The 18,048-nt window shown below is 36.0% G+C and overlaps 1 protein-coding gene across 1 annotated transcript in view; it reads right to left on the reverse strand.

The window, feature by feature from the left end:
- ALG13 (ALG13 UDP-N-acetylglucosaminyltransferase subunit) overlaps positions 1-18,048 on the reverse strand; it is a 67,056-nt gene that overhangs the window by 36,014 nt on the left and 12,994 nt on the right. The window contains 8 exon segments of the mRNA XM_082716413.1: positions 3,126-3,198; positions 5,414-5,460; positions 6,195-6,245; positions 8,326-8,409; positions 8,965-9,135; positions 9,138-9,182; positions 9,184-9,308; positions 9,311-9,336. Of these exon segments, the coding sequence (XP_082572539.1) occupies positions 3,126-3,198; positions 5,414-5,460; positions 6,195-6,245; positions 8,326-8,409; positions 8,965-9,135; positions 9,138-9,182; positions 9,184-9,308; positions 9,311-9,336 (622 nt within the window).

An 18,048-nucleotide genomic window follows, 5' to 3' on the forward strand; every position in this document is an offset into this window, starting at 1 on the left:
CAGAAAACTATAAGCACCCTGTTTGCTGCCTTCCTACCTACTCTGGGCTAACTCCTTCTAATAATAAAGTTCTCTATCTCGAGTCTGTTATTCTTCCCCAAATTTTTTTTGGAAATCACAATTCCAACTCCATCAGTATAATTCATTTCAGAGTACTGAAGGCAAGCGTGAAGCTAAAGTAACACACACTAAAGTTTAGGTTATGAAGTTTCACATGCCCCAAGGGTTATTTGCCTTTAAGAGTTTATTAATCCGAAAGAACAGTACACAAGATTTTGAGCAGAGAAGCCCTTTGTACCTCAGACTAGAAAAACTTGAAACTCCAACTAAGAAAGGTTAATAACTAGAGACAGCTGTTAAGGAGTAAAGGAATCCAGCTAACTAGAACTGAATAAACAAGGAGGAAAAAACCCCAGAGATAATGATGTAATTTATTCATGTGGCGAGAAGTTCCACTTTGAGTGTAAGAGGTAAAACTAGACATGATGGCTTTTATGTTCCTGGTAGTATCTCAACATAAAATAATAGTTCTCTGATATATATTTATAGGTAAGTAGGTGGGATGTATGGCATTTACCTATGGAAAAAATGAGGTAGATCTGTAGTACTGATGAAGATAGGTGAAAAGAACAAGGAACAATATATTTAGTATGAGCCCATCTACATTAAAAAAAAATGCAAAGAGAATGATATAGGATACCCACTCAAACTTAATAGTTATTTTGAAGCACAGGAGAATGAAAAGTAAAAATGGGGGCTTTTTATTCTACCTTTAAGTTTTATTTTTAATAGAAGTATATCAATTCTTTCTAGGTAAAGAGGCTAAGTGAAGTCATTTTTGAAAACTCAAATAATTCAGATATAAATCCTTAGAAGCCTGAACTGAGATACAGTAACCAAGTTTTAGAGAAAGCAAGGTGTCACACAAGTACCCTGCTGCCAAATGGCTTTTTTCATAATTAAATTTCAAGATAAACAAACAAACTTTATACATTTGCAAATCATACATATATACACTATCCTGTGCATGCAAATGCCCAACTACTGGTATTGTATTTGTGTGTATGTACAGATTAGAATTATACGTGATATTCTCATGGCTACAAACACTCTAATTTGTATTCTTATGGTTCCCAATGCGTAAGGTTTTCCCCTTAGTTAGCGCATAGAATATCTCTGTAAAATATACAGGACTCACTTAAAAATGGAGCTATATAATTGTAGGAACTAGGTGATAGGGATTATGGATGTTCACTATACAAGTCTTTTAATTTTTCTCTGTATGAAAATTTTCACAGAATAAAATGTCAGGGGAAAAAACTGAAGTGCAGGCTTAGAGTCCTGGTAAAGATCTAAATGTCTAGATCTCCTCTCTGGCAATGCTGTATATAATTGCTAAAATAACAGAAGCTACCATTCCTCCTTCTTCAAAGAATTTTGATTATGTCACACCCTTCTTAAAAACTTTGAATGAGTGTTTAGGAGCAATTGTACAGAATGTCTGAAATTTACTCCAATATACACCAAAAATTAAGATGGACTGATGAATGAATAGATAGGTGAAAAAATAAGGATACTAAAAAGGTGGGAATTAGAATGCTCATTATAAAATTCTTTTTAGTTTTTCTGTATTTTGTTAAATCTTTATAACAAAATATTGGGGAGAAAACTAAAACTATTCCAAAAAGCTAAATTCTTGGAATGGACTGCTCATTATGTAACTCTAACCTATCTTCACACCATTGGCCTCTCCCCCACCCAACTACTGGAGTCCGAAAGCGTCTGCTGCTTCCATGTCTTTGCAGAAGTCCTCTGAATAGATTGCCCTTCACACTTGTTGGATCCATTGTTTGATATTCCACTTAAATACCTCTACCACCATGAAACTTTCTAAACTCTCTGAAGCAGAGCAAAGGACTTTTTCTTCTATGCTCTTTGTACATACTTCTATTTTAACACTTATCACTTCACTGTAAAATTAACTATTTGCATGTCTGCTTTCACAGTCCGTGAGGCCCTTAGAGAACAGGTATATTGTTTTCATTTTGGAGTCCCCAAAGCCCAGTGAGCTTCCTGGTACATTACAAGAGCTTAATGTTGCCAAACAAATTAGACGGCAGTACCACTAATAAAACAAGGTGCCCCAATTTATACTTATTTTCTAAGTTATCTCTTGCATTCTACTCTATTCCTAATGCCAGTTGCCTGGTTCAGGTCTTTTGTCCAGATTACTTTAATATCCTAACAGTTCTCCCAGTGTCTAGTCTTGTCCTACTATCATCAAAACGTTGCCCCAATTATAGTCTACGGTATGAAACAAGACTTGCAAAATGCAATTACTGTATAGTCTATACTCACTAATCAAATAATTGGGATAAAAGGCTTTCCTTAAAAGCTTTTTGGAAGAAAACTTACATGCTGAAGAACAATCTATATAACTGCCAAGAATTCTCACCAAACAAAACAACCTCCTATTATTTTCCAAGTACCCTACTAGCCAGTAATAGCACACTGTCCTACACTCAAAAAACTTTCAGAATAATGAGAACAGACATGAAAACAAATACAGTGTGATAAATACTGTAAATACTTGGGTGATGCCAGAGGAACACAGAGGAAGTAACTCCAGGGAAATTAGGAAAGTTTCAAAGGAATTAACATTTGAGATACAAAGGAAAAGAAAAGAAAAAAAAAGTTATACTTTTTATAACTTTTTATAAACTTTTAAAGGAAAATTTAAAAAAAGTTATACTTATTGGACTACCTGGAATCATGGTATACAAGGTTGTAGGACAGTGAAGATGAAAAGAAAGTTTGGGACCCCTTAGGGGACACTAAATGCCTAACTTCTGAGTTTGAACCTTACCTTCTAGTCAACAAGAAGCCAGTTAGGGTTTGGGTGGGCTTTTTTTGGAGGGGGTTAACCGATTTCAGGAGTGGTAAGATCAGGTCTGTTCAGAGGATGGCTAACAGAGAATGGAAAGGAAAAGGCTGGCGGTAGAGAAGCTTGGCATTTAGACTATGCTTTTCCCCCATTAATTTGGTAACAAAGGATCATTTCTCACTATTTTGATAAGCCAGCAGCATCTATTTCTTTTATTTTAGTAAACATTCACTCATCTTACCTTGTCTTCATAGCCATTATCTGTGACGTAAGTTGGAGGCTTTCCGGGATAGCGATAAAGAATGAAATCCCGACTACACGGGAAGAGAATATAAGTGGTTGAATAGAGATAATTTAATATATGCAGAGATAGTTGTAAGAACAAGTATTTGGGCTTTTAAAGTGTCCACCTTATTCATACAAAATAATCAAATGTTTAAGAGGCTAAATAATGTTAATTCAAAGTAGACCACTAACTGCCACTAAATTTCTATGGATTTTTAAAATGAACCTTAATGGGGGGTGCTGGGTGGCTCAGTGGGTTAAGCCTCTGCCTTCAGCTCAGGTCATGATCTCAGGGTCCTGGGATTGAGCTCCGCATAGGGCTCTCTGCTCAGCAGGGAACCTGTTTCCTGTCCCCCCGCCCCAACTCTCTAACTGCCTCTCTGCCTACTTGTGATCTCTGTCAAATAAATGAATAAAATCCTTTAAAAAATGAACCTTGGGGCGCTTGGGTGGCTCAGTGGGTTAAGCCGCTGCCTTTGGCTCAGGTCATGATCTCAGGGTCTTGGGATCGAGTCCCGCATCGGGCTCTCTGCTCGGCAGGGAGCTTGCTTCCTCTCTCTCTACCTGCCTCTCTGTGTACTTGTGATCTCTCTCTATCAAATAAATAAATAAAATCTTTTAAAAAAATGAACCTTAATTTGGGGAAAGGAGGAGTAAAAAAGATAGACTACCAAATGTATGCATGTTAGTTGAGTGTTGGGGGCTCCCACTTATTTAAAGCATTGGCCGGCAAATTTTACTTGGTTTAAGACCAGATAATAAGCATTTCAGCTTCTGTAGGCCATATGGTTTACTCTGACTTTGTAGCATGAAAGCAGCCACAGACCATGATAAATAAGTACACATTACTGTTCCAATAAAAATTTACTTATGGACATAGAAATGAGTTTCATATAATTTTCACAGTCCACGAAACATTATTCTACTTTTGATTTAACAATTTTAAAACTTTTTATAAAAATTCCTAGCTCGAGGGCAATACATAAACAGAAAGGCCAATTTAAAAGCTGGCCCTTGGGGCGCCTGGGTGGTTCAGTGGGTTAAAGCCTCTGCCTTAGGCTCAGGTCATGATCCCAGGGTTCTGGGATTGAGCCCCGCTGTCAGGCTCTCTGCTCAGCAGGGGGCCTGCTTCCCTTCCTCTCTGCCTGCCTCTCTGCCTACTTGTGATCTCTGTCAAATAAATAAATAAAATCTTAAAAAACAAATTTAAAAAAATAAAAGCTGGCCCCTGACTTAAAAGCAACTGATTGGCTACCTGCCCAACACCTTTTCTGTATGACTTCTTGATAGATTTAGTGAGAACTGAGCAGGCTGCAAAACACTAACTTGAATGAGTACCATAATGAGAGGGTTTGGACTCTACCGCATATGCCAGCTCACCATCCTAAAAACTGTGAAGGAGTCTTATGTATAGAAATCAACTTCTTCAAATGAACAAGTTTCCCATGAGCCTCTAACCTACATTATAAAACTATTTTTCAAAACTGCACAGCTTCCAGAAATAGCCACTTCTGCTGTTTTTTTAAAGATTTTATTTATTTGACAGAGAGAGAGAGAGACAGAAAAGGAGCACAAGCAGGGGGGAGTGTGAGAGGGAGAAGCAGGCTTCAGGCCAAGCAGGAAGCCCAATGCAGGGGTCAATCCCAGGACCCTGGGATCGTGACCTCAGCCGAAGGCAGACACTCAATTACCAAGCCAACCAGGCACCCCAACTTTTGCAGTTTTAAAGACCAAAGTTATGGAGCAATGTTTCTCAAAATGTTCAATTATTATGTCCTTAAAGAGTCTTCTTTTCATAATTTCCTTCTGAAATTTTAATACCACAGATAGACTGTATATCTGTTTAGGTACTGTAACCCTTTGAACACCCACAAAGCACTGCAGTATCTAATAACTTTTTGTCTTGAAGAACCAATTTCTACCCTCTTAGAAGCTATATTGCCCCAGTGAAGACACATGCAAGAGGCACGAAGATAAATACACAAGAATTCTAAGAAACACATTCTGATTTCCTATAGGAACACCAGCAGTTCTTAAAGTCCTTTATTTCATTCAAATGGACATAAATGCTAGAGGCTCTCCACCTAAAAATTAACACCAATTAACTGTGCTTAGACCTCTTCATTCTACATATCAATACATTAAATCCAAATTTCCCAAATTCCAGAGAGACTTGAATAGAAACTTTACACACAAATCACATACACACTCAGTCTTAAAAAAAAAAAAAAAGATTTAACTTACTTATAAATTAGAGAAAGAGCTCTTATTTCCAGCTGGCCAGCACTTTCCTAAACATAAACAGTACATAAATGTTTTAAAAACACTCTGTAGCTATGATATAAAAGTTTCTGCAAGTTCAGTATTTGTTATTTTAGATGCTTAATACTGTTTTAGATGAAGAATTGTAGAACACATTATAACTTGCTGTGAGGTTTGGGAATATTGTTATTCATTAACATAAACTTATTCTGAAAAAAGGAGTCCTAAAGACCTTCTCAGTTAGCTATTAAGTAACAAGGACAGTTAATATAAGAGATTTAAAAGGCACAATAAAAGCAGAATTAATGATAGGAATATGAAGTTAGCAGTGTACTTAGTAAGTGCTAAGTCCAGAACTATGGAATTAGTCATATAAGTTATTTTTAATTAAATATGTGTCTATAGAGCTTACTTCTACATAAAAGGATTAATACAAATCAGGGTAACTTTTTAATAAAAAAATAATGACCTCTTGTAACATTCATTACTATCCCTCCTCCCCCATTAAAGTGAAAAGGCTTAGGCTTGTTCTGTTTGCAAACAGTTCATGGACAATAAATTGTTGACACACAATTCTCAATACTCAACACAAAACAACTTATCAATTGCCAGCCTCTAAACTTTTCCAAGAACTATTTGATTCAACACAGCTGGCTACTTAAGAATATAGGTTGCGTCTAGCTAAAGTGACACCGCTGAATGAATATTTAGATTTACTATTCCAAATACTCTGAAAAGATTAAACCCCCATATTTGATCTTACCTTGGGATCTCCCAACCGTTCCAGGTATTTCTCAAAAGATCCCTCCACATACTTCAAAAATAAAACAAACTTGACTTAACCAAATACATAGCATTACTAAAAATCTGATTATATTCTGCAATATTATCCTCCAATGGGTTTTTATTCAGCTCAATAATTATGGTATTAAATTAATATTCTGCACAGCACCTCAAGAAGATTTGCACATACATAAAAGTTATGAGTGGAGAAAGGCTGGACTGTAAAACTATTTTAGGAAATGGTCCTGGCTTGTCCAGATACAAGTGCATTTCATCAAATATAACACCTTTGAGTTTCTTTTGAAATGCCAATTTAACTTGACAATTTTCAAAAATCATGCAAGCCCAATAATTTCAAGGATTTTAAATCTGATAGAAGACATGCATTTGCAAAGCCAAACTGAGGAACTTTAAAGGGAATTTTATTAGTTTCAGAAAAGCCCAGGGCACAAGCGAACTTCTTGGGGTAACAGAAATCTTCTGTATCTTTATTGTAGTGGCAGTTGCATGACTATATATTGCTGAAACTGAAAGTGCTGAACTTAAAATGGTTAATTTTATTGTGTGTAAAATATACCTCAATAAAAATAAAATTAAACCTGGGTAACAGAATATATTTCTAGTTCCATGTACATATATCACTAGATAAAAGTTTTTAAAATTTTTCTTAATAGCCTTTCAAACAGCCTGAGGTATAACTGGCATAGAGCAAGCTGCTCATATTTAAACGGCACACATACATTTCGACATACGTATGCACCAAAGAAACCATCATGACAATTTTGACAGTGAATAGATCCATCACCCCCTTAAGTTTCCTTGTGTCCCTTTGTAACTCCACTGACTGACCCCCACACAACCACTGATCTACTTTCTATCACTAGAAAGCGGCTTGCATTCTTCTAGAGTTTTATAAAAATGAAATAATACAGTATGTACTTTGAGGGAAGGGCTACCTTCTTTGGCATAATTATTTTGAGATTTATCCATCTAAGTTTTAAAATTTTACACAAATCTTTGTTACTCAAAATGTGGTTACTATTACTCGATCATGAACAAGGCAAGCATCACTTGGGAGCTTTGTTAAAATGCAGAAATCTTGGGCCCCAGCTCAGACCTACTGAATCAGAATCTGCACTTTAACAAGGTCCCCAGGTGATTTGTATGCACAAAAATACTTGAGATGCACTGTTTCACACCACGGTCTTGCATTTGAAGTAATTTCATGTATAATCCTTTCCCCAGATGTAGTAAAGACTGTAATTAACTCCTAGGTAATAAGCTTTAAAGTCAAGAAGCCTTCGCAAAGTTTTAAAATTCACTGAAATCTGTTGAGAAAATTAAGAGTAAACCTTGAACAGCAGGCAAATACTCACAATATAGTAAGAAAAAAAAATAGTACTGGAAGGGCTAAGAATTTTTTTTTTAAGCCACACAAAAGGGCACACTACAAATCAGATCTTGATAAAACCTCATTCTGTTAACAAGAATTCAAATATTTCAAAACATTCAAAGATGTCTTCTACAAGTTGTTTTAAAGCCAATCATTAGTGGCAGAGCACCAATTACCAGTTTGTCACATGAAGATAAATGTTTAGAACCTAATTTGTTTCCTTATAATTGGGTTTTATAAGATTCTTCATATTGAGTGATGATTACTGTGTACAGAATTAAGAGTACAGAGGGGTTTTCCCATTTATACATACTTGGGAATACACATTTAAAAACATTAACATAGCCAAACTTTCTGTGAACTATGATTACTTGTTCCAGAAAACAGTGGTATGGATAATACAGAACAGTAGTCAAAATGTAACTTTTTAGGGCTTGCAAGATTATGGAGGGTATATGGGGAATAGAGAGTGGGAGTAGAGAGTGGGAAGGACATAGATGAATTGTTTTTTAACTTTATGATCAGAGTACAGAACAGTCTAATTCTGGAGGTAGTCCAGAAGCATGCTAGCTAGGGGGAAGGCAGCTGAAAATTAAATATTTGCCACTGAGAGGAGATAGCATGACATAATTTTCATTATGTAGATGGCTCAAAATTCACTTCCCATTTGCTACACACTCTACTAACATCTCTACCTTAGGTTATGTATTCTACTTACAGACTCAAAAGTATGTTGGTTTTCTCTCATATACGAGACACAAGCCTTCCTGATTTCCAAATGATGGACCTGGCTGCAAAACAACTAAAAAGAAGAGAAAGACCAGCTGTCAGCAGTCATTGGAAATAGCTTTTAAATTAAAATGATGACCGGGCACTAAGTCCCCCTTATTCAAAACATATGTAGGAAATTAACAAATTAAGTCCTAACATTTCTAAAATCTTTTTGCCACCTTTGGTGGGGTTGGGAGAGAATGGATGTCTTACCACCCCCACCCTTTCTTCTAGTTCTTATGGGTATAACCTATAAATTTTTCCTTAGGCACTAAATTTAGAAAAGTAGGGGTTGCTTCTAAAGGATCAAGATTCATTTCAGTTTTCTATAATTCCATTCTTACATTCTAAACTGGCATTTAGAAAATAGAGAAAGACAGCCAAGGCAAAGCAATATATTTGGACTCATCAACAAAGGCATACACCAAGCTACTAAGTGGCAGACAGGCCTGGATGTCTTTACTAGGAAAGAGAAAAGGCATTTTTTTTTCTTTCCGTGTACTACAGGTCTTCTAGCTCCAGTACCATGCCACATGTCAAACCCTGAAAACTCAGTATAGGGAAGATATATTTGTTTTCCTTTTACCTGCTCCGAAATAGCCCGAAAGAGGCAAGAGGCATCCTTGGCAGTCAGCTTTCGAAACAGCCCTAAGCTGCCTAAATATTCATCCATTGATGCCTCATTCAGAGACTTCTGGCCGCAGTACTTTTTCCATCCTTTATGCATTTTGGCAGAGGTGGAGGTGGGGAGGGGGAGAAAGGAACACAAACGTGGCAAGAAAGAAAAAGCAGGATGCAGGTAGAAATGGGTAGCAGTGACAAGGGCTTGCTTATGCAGGTATCCGGAAAGCAGCCCAAAGTCTAGGGATGAGAAGGCAGTTGGAGTCAGCGCTGCAGAATCTTGGCACTTCTCAGGAGCAGAAGCAAAGGGCTGGCTTGCCCAGGACAAGTCGGGATCCTGTGAAAAGAAGAGGAAGAGCCGATGCTCCTAGGAATAGAGAACTGGACTTGAGAAGACATGGGAGAAGGCACTTGGGGAGCTACCTTGCTGGGGAAGGATGGGATTAACGCAATCAGCCCAAGGGTGAGAGAAATATGCACAAGCAGCTGAGCTTTGGAACCAAAAAGAAGCCGATCTTGCAGCTTAACTCAGGGCAACTGCTGCAGGAGGCTCCAACAGAACTGCAACAAGACTCAGGTGTATATGATACAGCCTGGCCCACATTATATTGCTTTAAAATTTCTGCTGCAAATTTTCAAATACAGTCTCTGCCCAAGTTCCCTGCTCCCCTCAATGGAGATGAGAGAAAAAAAGTTATAAACCTAATTAACTAGTAAACTTCTGTATTAACATCTCCAAAAACTAAAAAAGTCCAGGGCCAAGGGCATCCTTGATCTATAGGGACAAAGATCACAGTTTAAAATAAAGTGCCAAAACAGTTTTCCGGTTTTCAAGTACAGGGTTTTAAGTAATTTCATTTGGTTCTCCTAGATAATAATAACCCTCTGCTACGATCACAGAAACTAAATGCATTAACTATACTAGGAAACAGATACAGTTCTTAACTAATATCCCCAAATTATTGTATAGCATTAACAAAAAGAGAAAATGCAAGAAGTGTTTCTTAAAAACTGGAAAAAATTGAAGTTTAAACTGAAGCAGCATGAAAGAAAATGTCTTACCCACAAACTTTCTAACAGACTGCATTTAAAATGCTGTGGCACAGCATTAGAGGTGTTGAACATGATATTTCCATGTATTAGGACAATTTTCTGGAAAAACTACTCTGGATTCTAAGAAAGCCAAAGAAAATACAGCTGTATTTTTAAGGTTCAATAACAGGACTGATCTGATCACTTGCATTACTTGATGCCACTGTCAACGGTCTCCTTCTTATTTAAATGCCACAAGCAAGTTCCTTTCTTACTTAAGTGTTGAAACAGATCAAAAGATGGCTTTGGAGAAGATGCAAAATTAACCTGCTTTGAAAACTGTTTTTCTTTTATCTGTGAATCCAGTAGATATCATGACTGCCCTGCCTATAAGAAATGGATCAATAATCTAATAATTTAGGAATGAAATAAAAGCACGGTAAAAAATAAAAGAAAATCTTGACTTCCTTTAGCATATTAATTTGAAATTACCTTTTCTTAAAAAGAAACCAGAACACCAGGGAAATTAGGCCTTTTGAAAAAGTCCTGAAACATGGTTTGGGAAAAGGGATCACCATCTTTTTCTAAGGCCACAAATTCACTGAGAAAAATTAAAGGTTATAATGAAAAGGTTAACTCATTTTGGGCAGTTTTTTTGAGATAAGAAATGCCGATTCTTCATATTTATTGCTACTGAAACTAAAAATAAGCTACATAAAACTTAAATTAATACTAATCCACATACTTCATTTTGATGAAGGAAATAAAAGGGAAAACTGGGAGAGGAAAAAAGAATGAGAAAAGTAATACAAGAAAGAACAGGAAACAAAAGTCAGAAACAAAAAGAGGAAAGAAACAGAAGACAGAAAAACAGAGAAAATAGACACAGAAAAACCAACACAAATATGGTTAATGGATTATTGACAAAGGTTCAAGAGCAGTACAACAGAGAAAAGACAGTATTTTCATCAAATGGTGCTGTACAATCGCACTCACACATAAAAAATTACCTTTACCCTATACTTCACATCTTATACTACTAGAATTAAAATGGATCAAAGGCCTAAATGTAGACCAAAATTTCAAAACTCTGGAAGAATGCATAGGAGAAAAATCTTCAAGATCTTGAGTTAGGCAAAGAGTTCTTAGAAATGATATAATAAAAAGAAAATGGGTAATTGGACTTTATTTAAAAAACAACAACTTTCACTCTGCAAATGGCACCGTTAGAAAATGAAAATGCAAGCCATAAACTGGAAGGAAATATTAATATAGCCCACATCTGACTAAAAAGTTCTTCTTAAAGATTTATTTGAGAGACAGAGCATGGTGGGGGAGGAAGAAGTAGACTCCCTGCTGACCAGGGAGACAGATATGGGACTTGATCCCAGGTCCCTGGGATCATGACCTCAGATGGAGGCAGCTGCTTAACTGACTGAGCCAACCAGGCCTGATTAAAAGCTTTGTATAAAAAATTAAAAAATAATTTTAAAAAACACAACTAAAAATGCCTAAATGATTTGACTACACATTTTACCAAAGATATAGGAATGGCTAATCAACTAAAAAAATGTTCAACTTCACTAGTCATTAGAAAGGTGAAATATCAATACATACCAACTAGAATGGCTATAATAAATACAGACAGTATCAAGTGTCAACAAGGATGTAGAGAAACTGAAACCTAAGTAAAAGCAGCTAGGTCAAAAAGGAGTTTGATTCAAAAAGATGTAAGAGTCCATTTAAATGAAATATACCAAAAAGGCAAATCTACAGAGATAGAAAGCAGATAAACAGCTGCCTGGGGTTGGGGTATGAATACATATTAACTGCAAACAAGCACAAAGTATCATTTTTGGTGATAAAAAATGTTCTAAAACTGTGATGTTTGCACGTTTCTATATATTCACTAAAAATTATTAAGCACTCAGGGCACCTGGGTGGCTCAGTGGGTTAAAGCCTCTGCCTTTGGCTCAGGTCATGATCCCATGGTCCTGTGATCAAGCCCCGCATCCAGCTCTCTGCTCAGCAGGGAGCCTGCTTCCTTCTCTCTGCCTACTTGTGATCTCTGTCAAATAAATAAATAAAATCTTTAAAAAAATTATTAAGCACTTAAAAGTGGTGATTTTTAACAGCTTGTTAAGTTCATATACCATACAATTCAAAGTGATACATTTCAATAATTTTTAGTACATTTACAGAGCTGGTACCCATTGGAAATCAATTTCAGAATATTATTACATTCAAATGAAACCAAACCCCATAACCACCAATCTCTAATCCCCCATGCCCATCAACTCCAGGTAACCAACAATGTTGTCTCTCTATACTTGCCTATTCTAGACATTTCAATAAATGCAAGCATACAATATATGGTCCTGTGTAGCTAGCTTCTTTCATTTAGCAGGCTTTAAAAGTTCACCCATGGGCAGCTCTTTCTGCCAATGGGTCCTCTCCCTGTACTTAAATAAAGCCACCTTTTTGCACTGAAAACAGAATTTAAAAAGGTTCACCCATGTTGTTGTAGCATGTATCAATAATTCAATCCAACAATTAAACTATATTTTATTTACCCATTCATCAATTAGTAGACATTTAAGTCCTTCCCACTTTTTGGCTTTTTATGACTGATGCTGTTATAAACATTCATGTGCAAATTTTTGTTTGGACAAAAATTCTTTTTTGTCTTTCTATTCTTTTGGATAATACCTAGGAATGGAGTTGCTGGATCTATGTTTAACTATTTGAGCAACTGACAAGACTATCTTCCACAATAGCTGCACCATTTTACAATCTCATCAGTAGTATATGAGGGTTCCCATTTTGCTATATCCTATCCATAATTACTGACCATCTCTTGACTATAGCCATCATAGTGGGTATCAAATGGTACCTCATTGTGGTTTTGTTTTGCATTTTCTTACTAACAATGCTGAAAACCTTTCCTGTATCTAATGGCCATCTGTGTATCTTTAATGAGATACCATAATATACATCTTAGAATGACTACGTTTAAAAAAAAAAACTTGTAAAAACAAGTGTTGCCAAGGACTTGGAGCAACTGGAACTCTCACATGTTGCTTGTATGAATAAAATAGTACAGCCACTCCAAAAAAATTTGTTTAGTGGTGTCTATAAACAGAGTTGCCACATAACCCAGCAATCCCACTTCTAGTTATCTACCCAAAAGAAATGAAAACTTCAGCTCACACAAAAACCTGTGCATGAACGTTTATAGCACCTTTATTCATATTCATGACACCCCGAACTGGAAACAATTCAAACATCCTTCAATTGGTAAATGAACTGGCACATCCATACAACAGAATACACCTCAGTAATAAAAAATGAGATATAAATACATGAAAGAACATACATGAATCTCAAAGAAATTGTATTCAGTGAAGATTCAAAAGGCTACATACTATATGACTACATTTATGATAAATTGGAAGAAGAGTAAAACAGATTAGTTGCTACCAGTGGCTCTAGGATTGTAGGAAAAAGTTGACTACAAAGAGTTGGAAGAAAGGGGATGTATGGGGGTGATGTAATTTTTATCTTCATTGTGGAAGTGGTTACACAATTATACGTTTGTCAAGTTTTATAGTACTATACAAGAAAAACACTCATTTTGCTGTATTTAAATTGAAAAATCAAAGAAAAAGCAGCAGAAAGAATTTAGAGTTGAGGAACTCACAGAATGGACAAGATTGAAGAGAAAAAAGAAAGAAAATCAGAGGATCACTACTGGATGGCCAACATCTAACACAAGAGGCCCCCAAAAAGATCAAGTGGAGGGGAAGAAATGATAATGATAATGCTGAAAATTCTAGGGGTGCATGCATGGCTCAACTGGTTAAGCAGCTGCCTTCGCTTGATCCCATGGGTCCTGGGATGGAGCCACGCATTGGGCTCCCTGCTCAGCTGGGAGCCTTTCTCCCTCTGCCCCTCACCCCTGCCCATACTCGCTCTCTCACATGTGCGCTCTCTAACTGCAACAAATAAATAAAATCTTTAAAAAAGAAAAAAAAAAAGAAAATTCTAGCACTGCAGAATTGGAGTATCTATATTTAGCTTGAAAGGGTCCATGAAGTACCAGAACAATAAAAGCAAAAAAGATGATCAGCAATGCACATACCATTTCTGAAATCAGGGATCAAGATTCTAAAACTTTCAGAGATGAAAACTGGGTCATATACAAAAGATCACACATATGATAACAATAAACTTCTCAATGAAAGAACTAAAAGCTAGGAAAAAAGTTCATTATGTGAGGAAAACTATTTCCAACCTTGAACTCCATATCAAGCTATCAAACATGAAAGATTAAATTACCATCCTTTCTCAGAAAGCTATGAAGGGTATTTGAAACCAAAATAAAGTGGTTAAACCACAAAAGGGGGGGCAGAGAGTCCTAGAAACAGAGATTCAATGCAAGAGAGAAGCAAAAGGAACTTCTAGGGTCAGGGTGAAGGGGAAATCCCAGGAGGGCAGACATTTGGCAGGACTACAGAATGAATGACCAGATTACCTAAAAGGATAGGACAACTCCAGACATTTCAAAAATAAATTATAATTAAAGTTACAGATACCTTATTTAAACATACTAGAAAAGATGTATACCTCTTTTGGAGAGTTTGGGAGTATTTTTCTAGAAAATCGACCAAACTAAAGCGCCTGGGTGGCTCAGTGGGTTAAGCCGCTGCCTTGGCTCAGGTCATCATCTCAGGGTCCTGGGATCTAGTCCCGCATCTGCTCAGCAGGGAGCCTGCTTCCTCCTCTCTCTCTCTCTGCCTGCCTCTCTGCCTACTTGTGATCTCTGTCAAATAAATAAAATAAAAATAAAAAATAAAAAATCTAAAAAAAAAAATGATGTAAATAGGTGGCTCAGCGGGTTAAGTCTCTGCCTTCGGCTCAGGTCATGCTCTCAGGGTCCTGAGATCCAACCCCAGGGCTCTCTGCTCAGCAAAGAGCCTGCTTCCCTCTCTCTCTCTGCCTGTCTCTACTTGTGATCTCTCCCTCTGTCAAATAAATAAAATCTAAAAAAATTTTAAAAAATAAAATAAAAATGATGTAAGTAAAAAAAGGAATGTAATCAACAAACACTGACTATAGGAATCAGATGTGAATATTGTACTTAAGTAATCATGTCAACACTATAAACAAATCTCACAAGAACTAAAATAATTTTCTCTATTTAAAATCATCCATTAAAAATAAATAAAATCATCCACAGAATCCCTACTGTGAAAGAGGAATATAAAGTGTCCTCCTCCATACTAGCACATCTAAAGATGCTATTTAAATTAAATAAATGAAAACAAGTTTGAACATATTCACTTACAAAACTTAAAATGTATTATGGCAAACCACAGAAAGCTTATTAGAGATGGGAAGAAGTGGGACACAGAACTGTTATACACACTGTAGAACTAGTTAATATTTTATACTATTTATGTTTATTATCTTAAATAATTTTTTTAAAAAATATTAAGTGAAGAAACAATAGCATAATAAACTGGGAAAATGACAGAATTTTAGATTAGAGCTACAAGGGATCTATTTTACAAATGAAGAAACAAGTTTCAAATGACTATGAAATGTGTCCAAGTTTTCACATCCTATCAATAATAGTACAAGAACTATATATTGTCTGATTCTTACACAATTATTACAAAGAAGAATCACATACCAAAAAAGAAAAGATGAACAAAGGCTCAGGTGTTAAGTGCAAGTTATATTCCCCAAATCAGTACAATAGACTTTTCAAAAAAGACCTGCAGGACAATAGTAGACTTCATCCTGTGTATAATAGCTATTTCATATTATTTAATACTGTCCTTCGAAGTATCTATTGCACTTGAAATCCCAATTGGCTTACTATTCTTCTAAAGCAAATTAATCCTGTAAACCTCTAGAACAGTGAAAGGGCTCCATAAAACAAATTACCCTATGCCCAGAGATTCTGATTCAGCAGGTCTGGGGTGTGTCCTCAGACTGTGTATTTCTAACAAGTTCTCTGATGATGCTGATGCTGCTGGACCACGCTTTGGGAACTAGCATCCTCGAATGATGTTGTTTCACAAGTTATTAATAAGTGTCTCTAAAAAGAGTTCTGAGATGAAAATTTCAGCAAATACTGCACACTATAATCCAATCTTTGAGGTTCACAATGCCCATTAGCAATATTAAAGGCTCTAAGGAACCCTAAAATCACCTGCTTAACTTTGAACTGGCCTTTTCATGGGGGGGGGGGAGTCTTTTTACAAAGACTTTCCAAATCTTTCTGATTTGGGAAAAGCCAGATTCAAAGTTAAGCAGGTAACTCTGAGCTTTCAAGTTAATAAGCTGCTAATGCACAATAGCTTTTCCTTCTCAATTGTTTCAGTTTGAAAAATGATGCTGTACTAACTTTTTCATCATCTATACCTAAGGCTGCTGGAATAATTAGGTAAGATACCAAATGTTAAGTGTATAGTACAAAAGTGTACATATTGATTGCTTTTAGGGGCTGACAAAACAATTCACTAAGAAATTCATTGGTTTAAAAAAAGGGTAAGAACTAGAACAATTTCACCTAAATTCTGGAAATCAAGCCAAAGTTCAAATATAGCTCTGCAGAGGAGCTTTCCCCAACCGTGATAAGGCTTCTTGCACTTCTGAAAATGATAGAAAGAAAAATAATCGCCTTAAAAACTTTTAGGCACTGTACTCTGGGTACCAGTTAAAAAAAAAAGATTGAAGAAAATAAAATTAATTAACATTTGACTTACTATGAAATCAAAATGCTTTAATTTGATTACTACATTTTATATTAAAATTTAACCTGCAAATGTGACTTGTTTTAATTGCTAGAATTGTCTCATTTCTTCACTGATCACATAGAAAAATTCTCTGGAGTACAACACATGAATACTATTGGTTTAAGTTCTGAGTTAACACTCCATGCTTTAACTAATTAAATGAGAAATGAGGTATATGTCTCAAAATTTTTTTTAAAGCATACAGTATCTGTGACATAGGTTTAGTTGTCAATGTATATAGGACAGGACAGGAGTTATTAGTTTGAGAGGCAACATGGTACCATGAAAAGAATATTATGAACTTGATTATTCTACTTTCTGAGTCTGTTTCCTCATCTATGAAAGGAGATATGCTGCATTTTTAAGCTCTTTCAGGTCTAAGGAACTATGATTCAATGGTAGGTAACATATTTGCCCTCCCTTTAGATGGTCAAATTTGTGATCAACATTAAGCATAAAAACAGTATCTAGGGGGATTAACTTATTATCCTGGCACATAAAGATGAGTAAATCTTACCTTAGAAATGAAATACAGACCTAGATTTTTAAAGGCTACAAGATTTATAACGATGTGTGGTGATAGATATTAACTGTGGTAATCATTTTGCAATATATACATGTATTCAATAATATGTCATATACATTAAACTTTTACAGTTATTATCAATTTTATCCAAAACTGGAAAAAATAAAAATGACAATCACATGTATGTAAAGACTTGTGGGAAACTGGTAAAAGGCAATCAGTATTAAAAAAAACTTCGCACACAGGGGCGCCTAGCTTCCTTTGGCTCAGGTCATGATCCCAGTAGGGTTGAGCCCCACCTGTGCTCCCTGCTCAGCAGGAAGCCTGATTCTCTCTCTCCCACTCCCCCTGCTTGTGTTCCCTCCCTCACTGTGTCTCTCTCCGTCAAATAAACTCTCTTAAAATACCCTAACATTAAATCATTTATTTCACTTATTTTTAGTACCAAAATAACATGGGACCAATTGGGGTAAAGAACTCAACCCTACAGGACCTCTTTTTAAGGTTTTTCATTTCTAAAAAATGTGATGGTAAACATTTTGAAAAATGTTTTAAAAACACTTTTAACAGCACACTGGCAACAGAACCTGTTGCCTTTCTTCTTAGTAGACATTTAAACAAAATGAACAAAGCAGGATTCATGAGGGAAGGGAACACAATGGTTCCAAAACAAAATCTGGCCATT

This window comes from Mustela nivalis, assembly GCF_964662115.1.
Source record: "Mustela nivalis genome assembly, chromosome: X".
NCBI lineage: Eukaryota > Metazoa > Chordata > Mammalia > Carnivora > Mustelidae > Mustela > Mustela nivalis.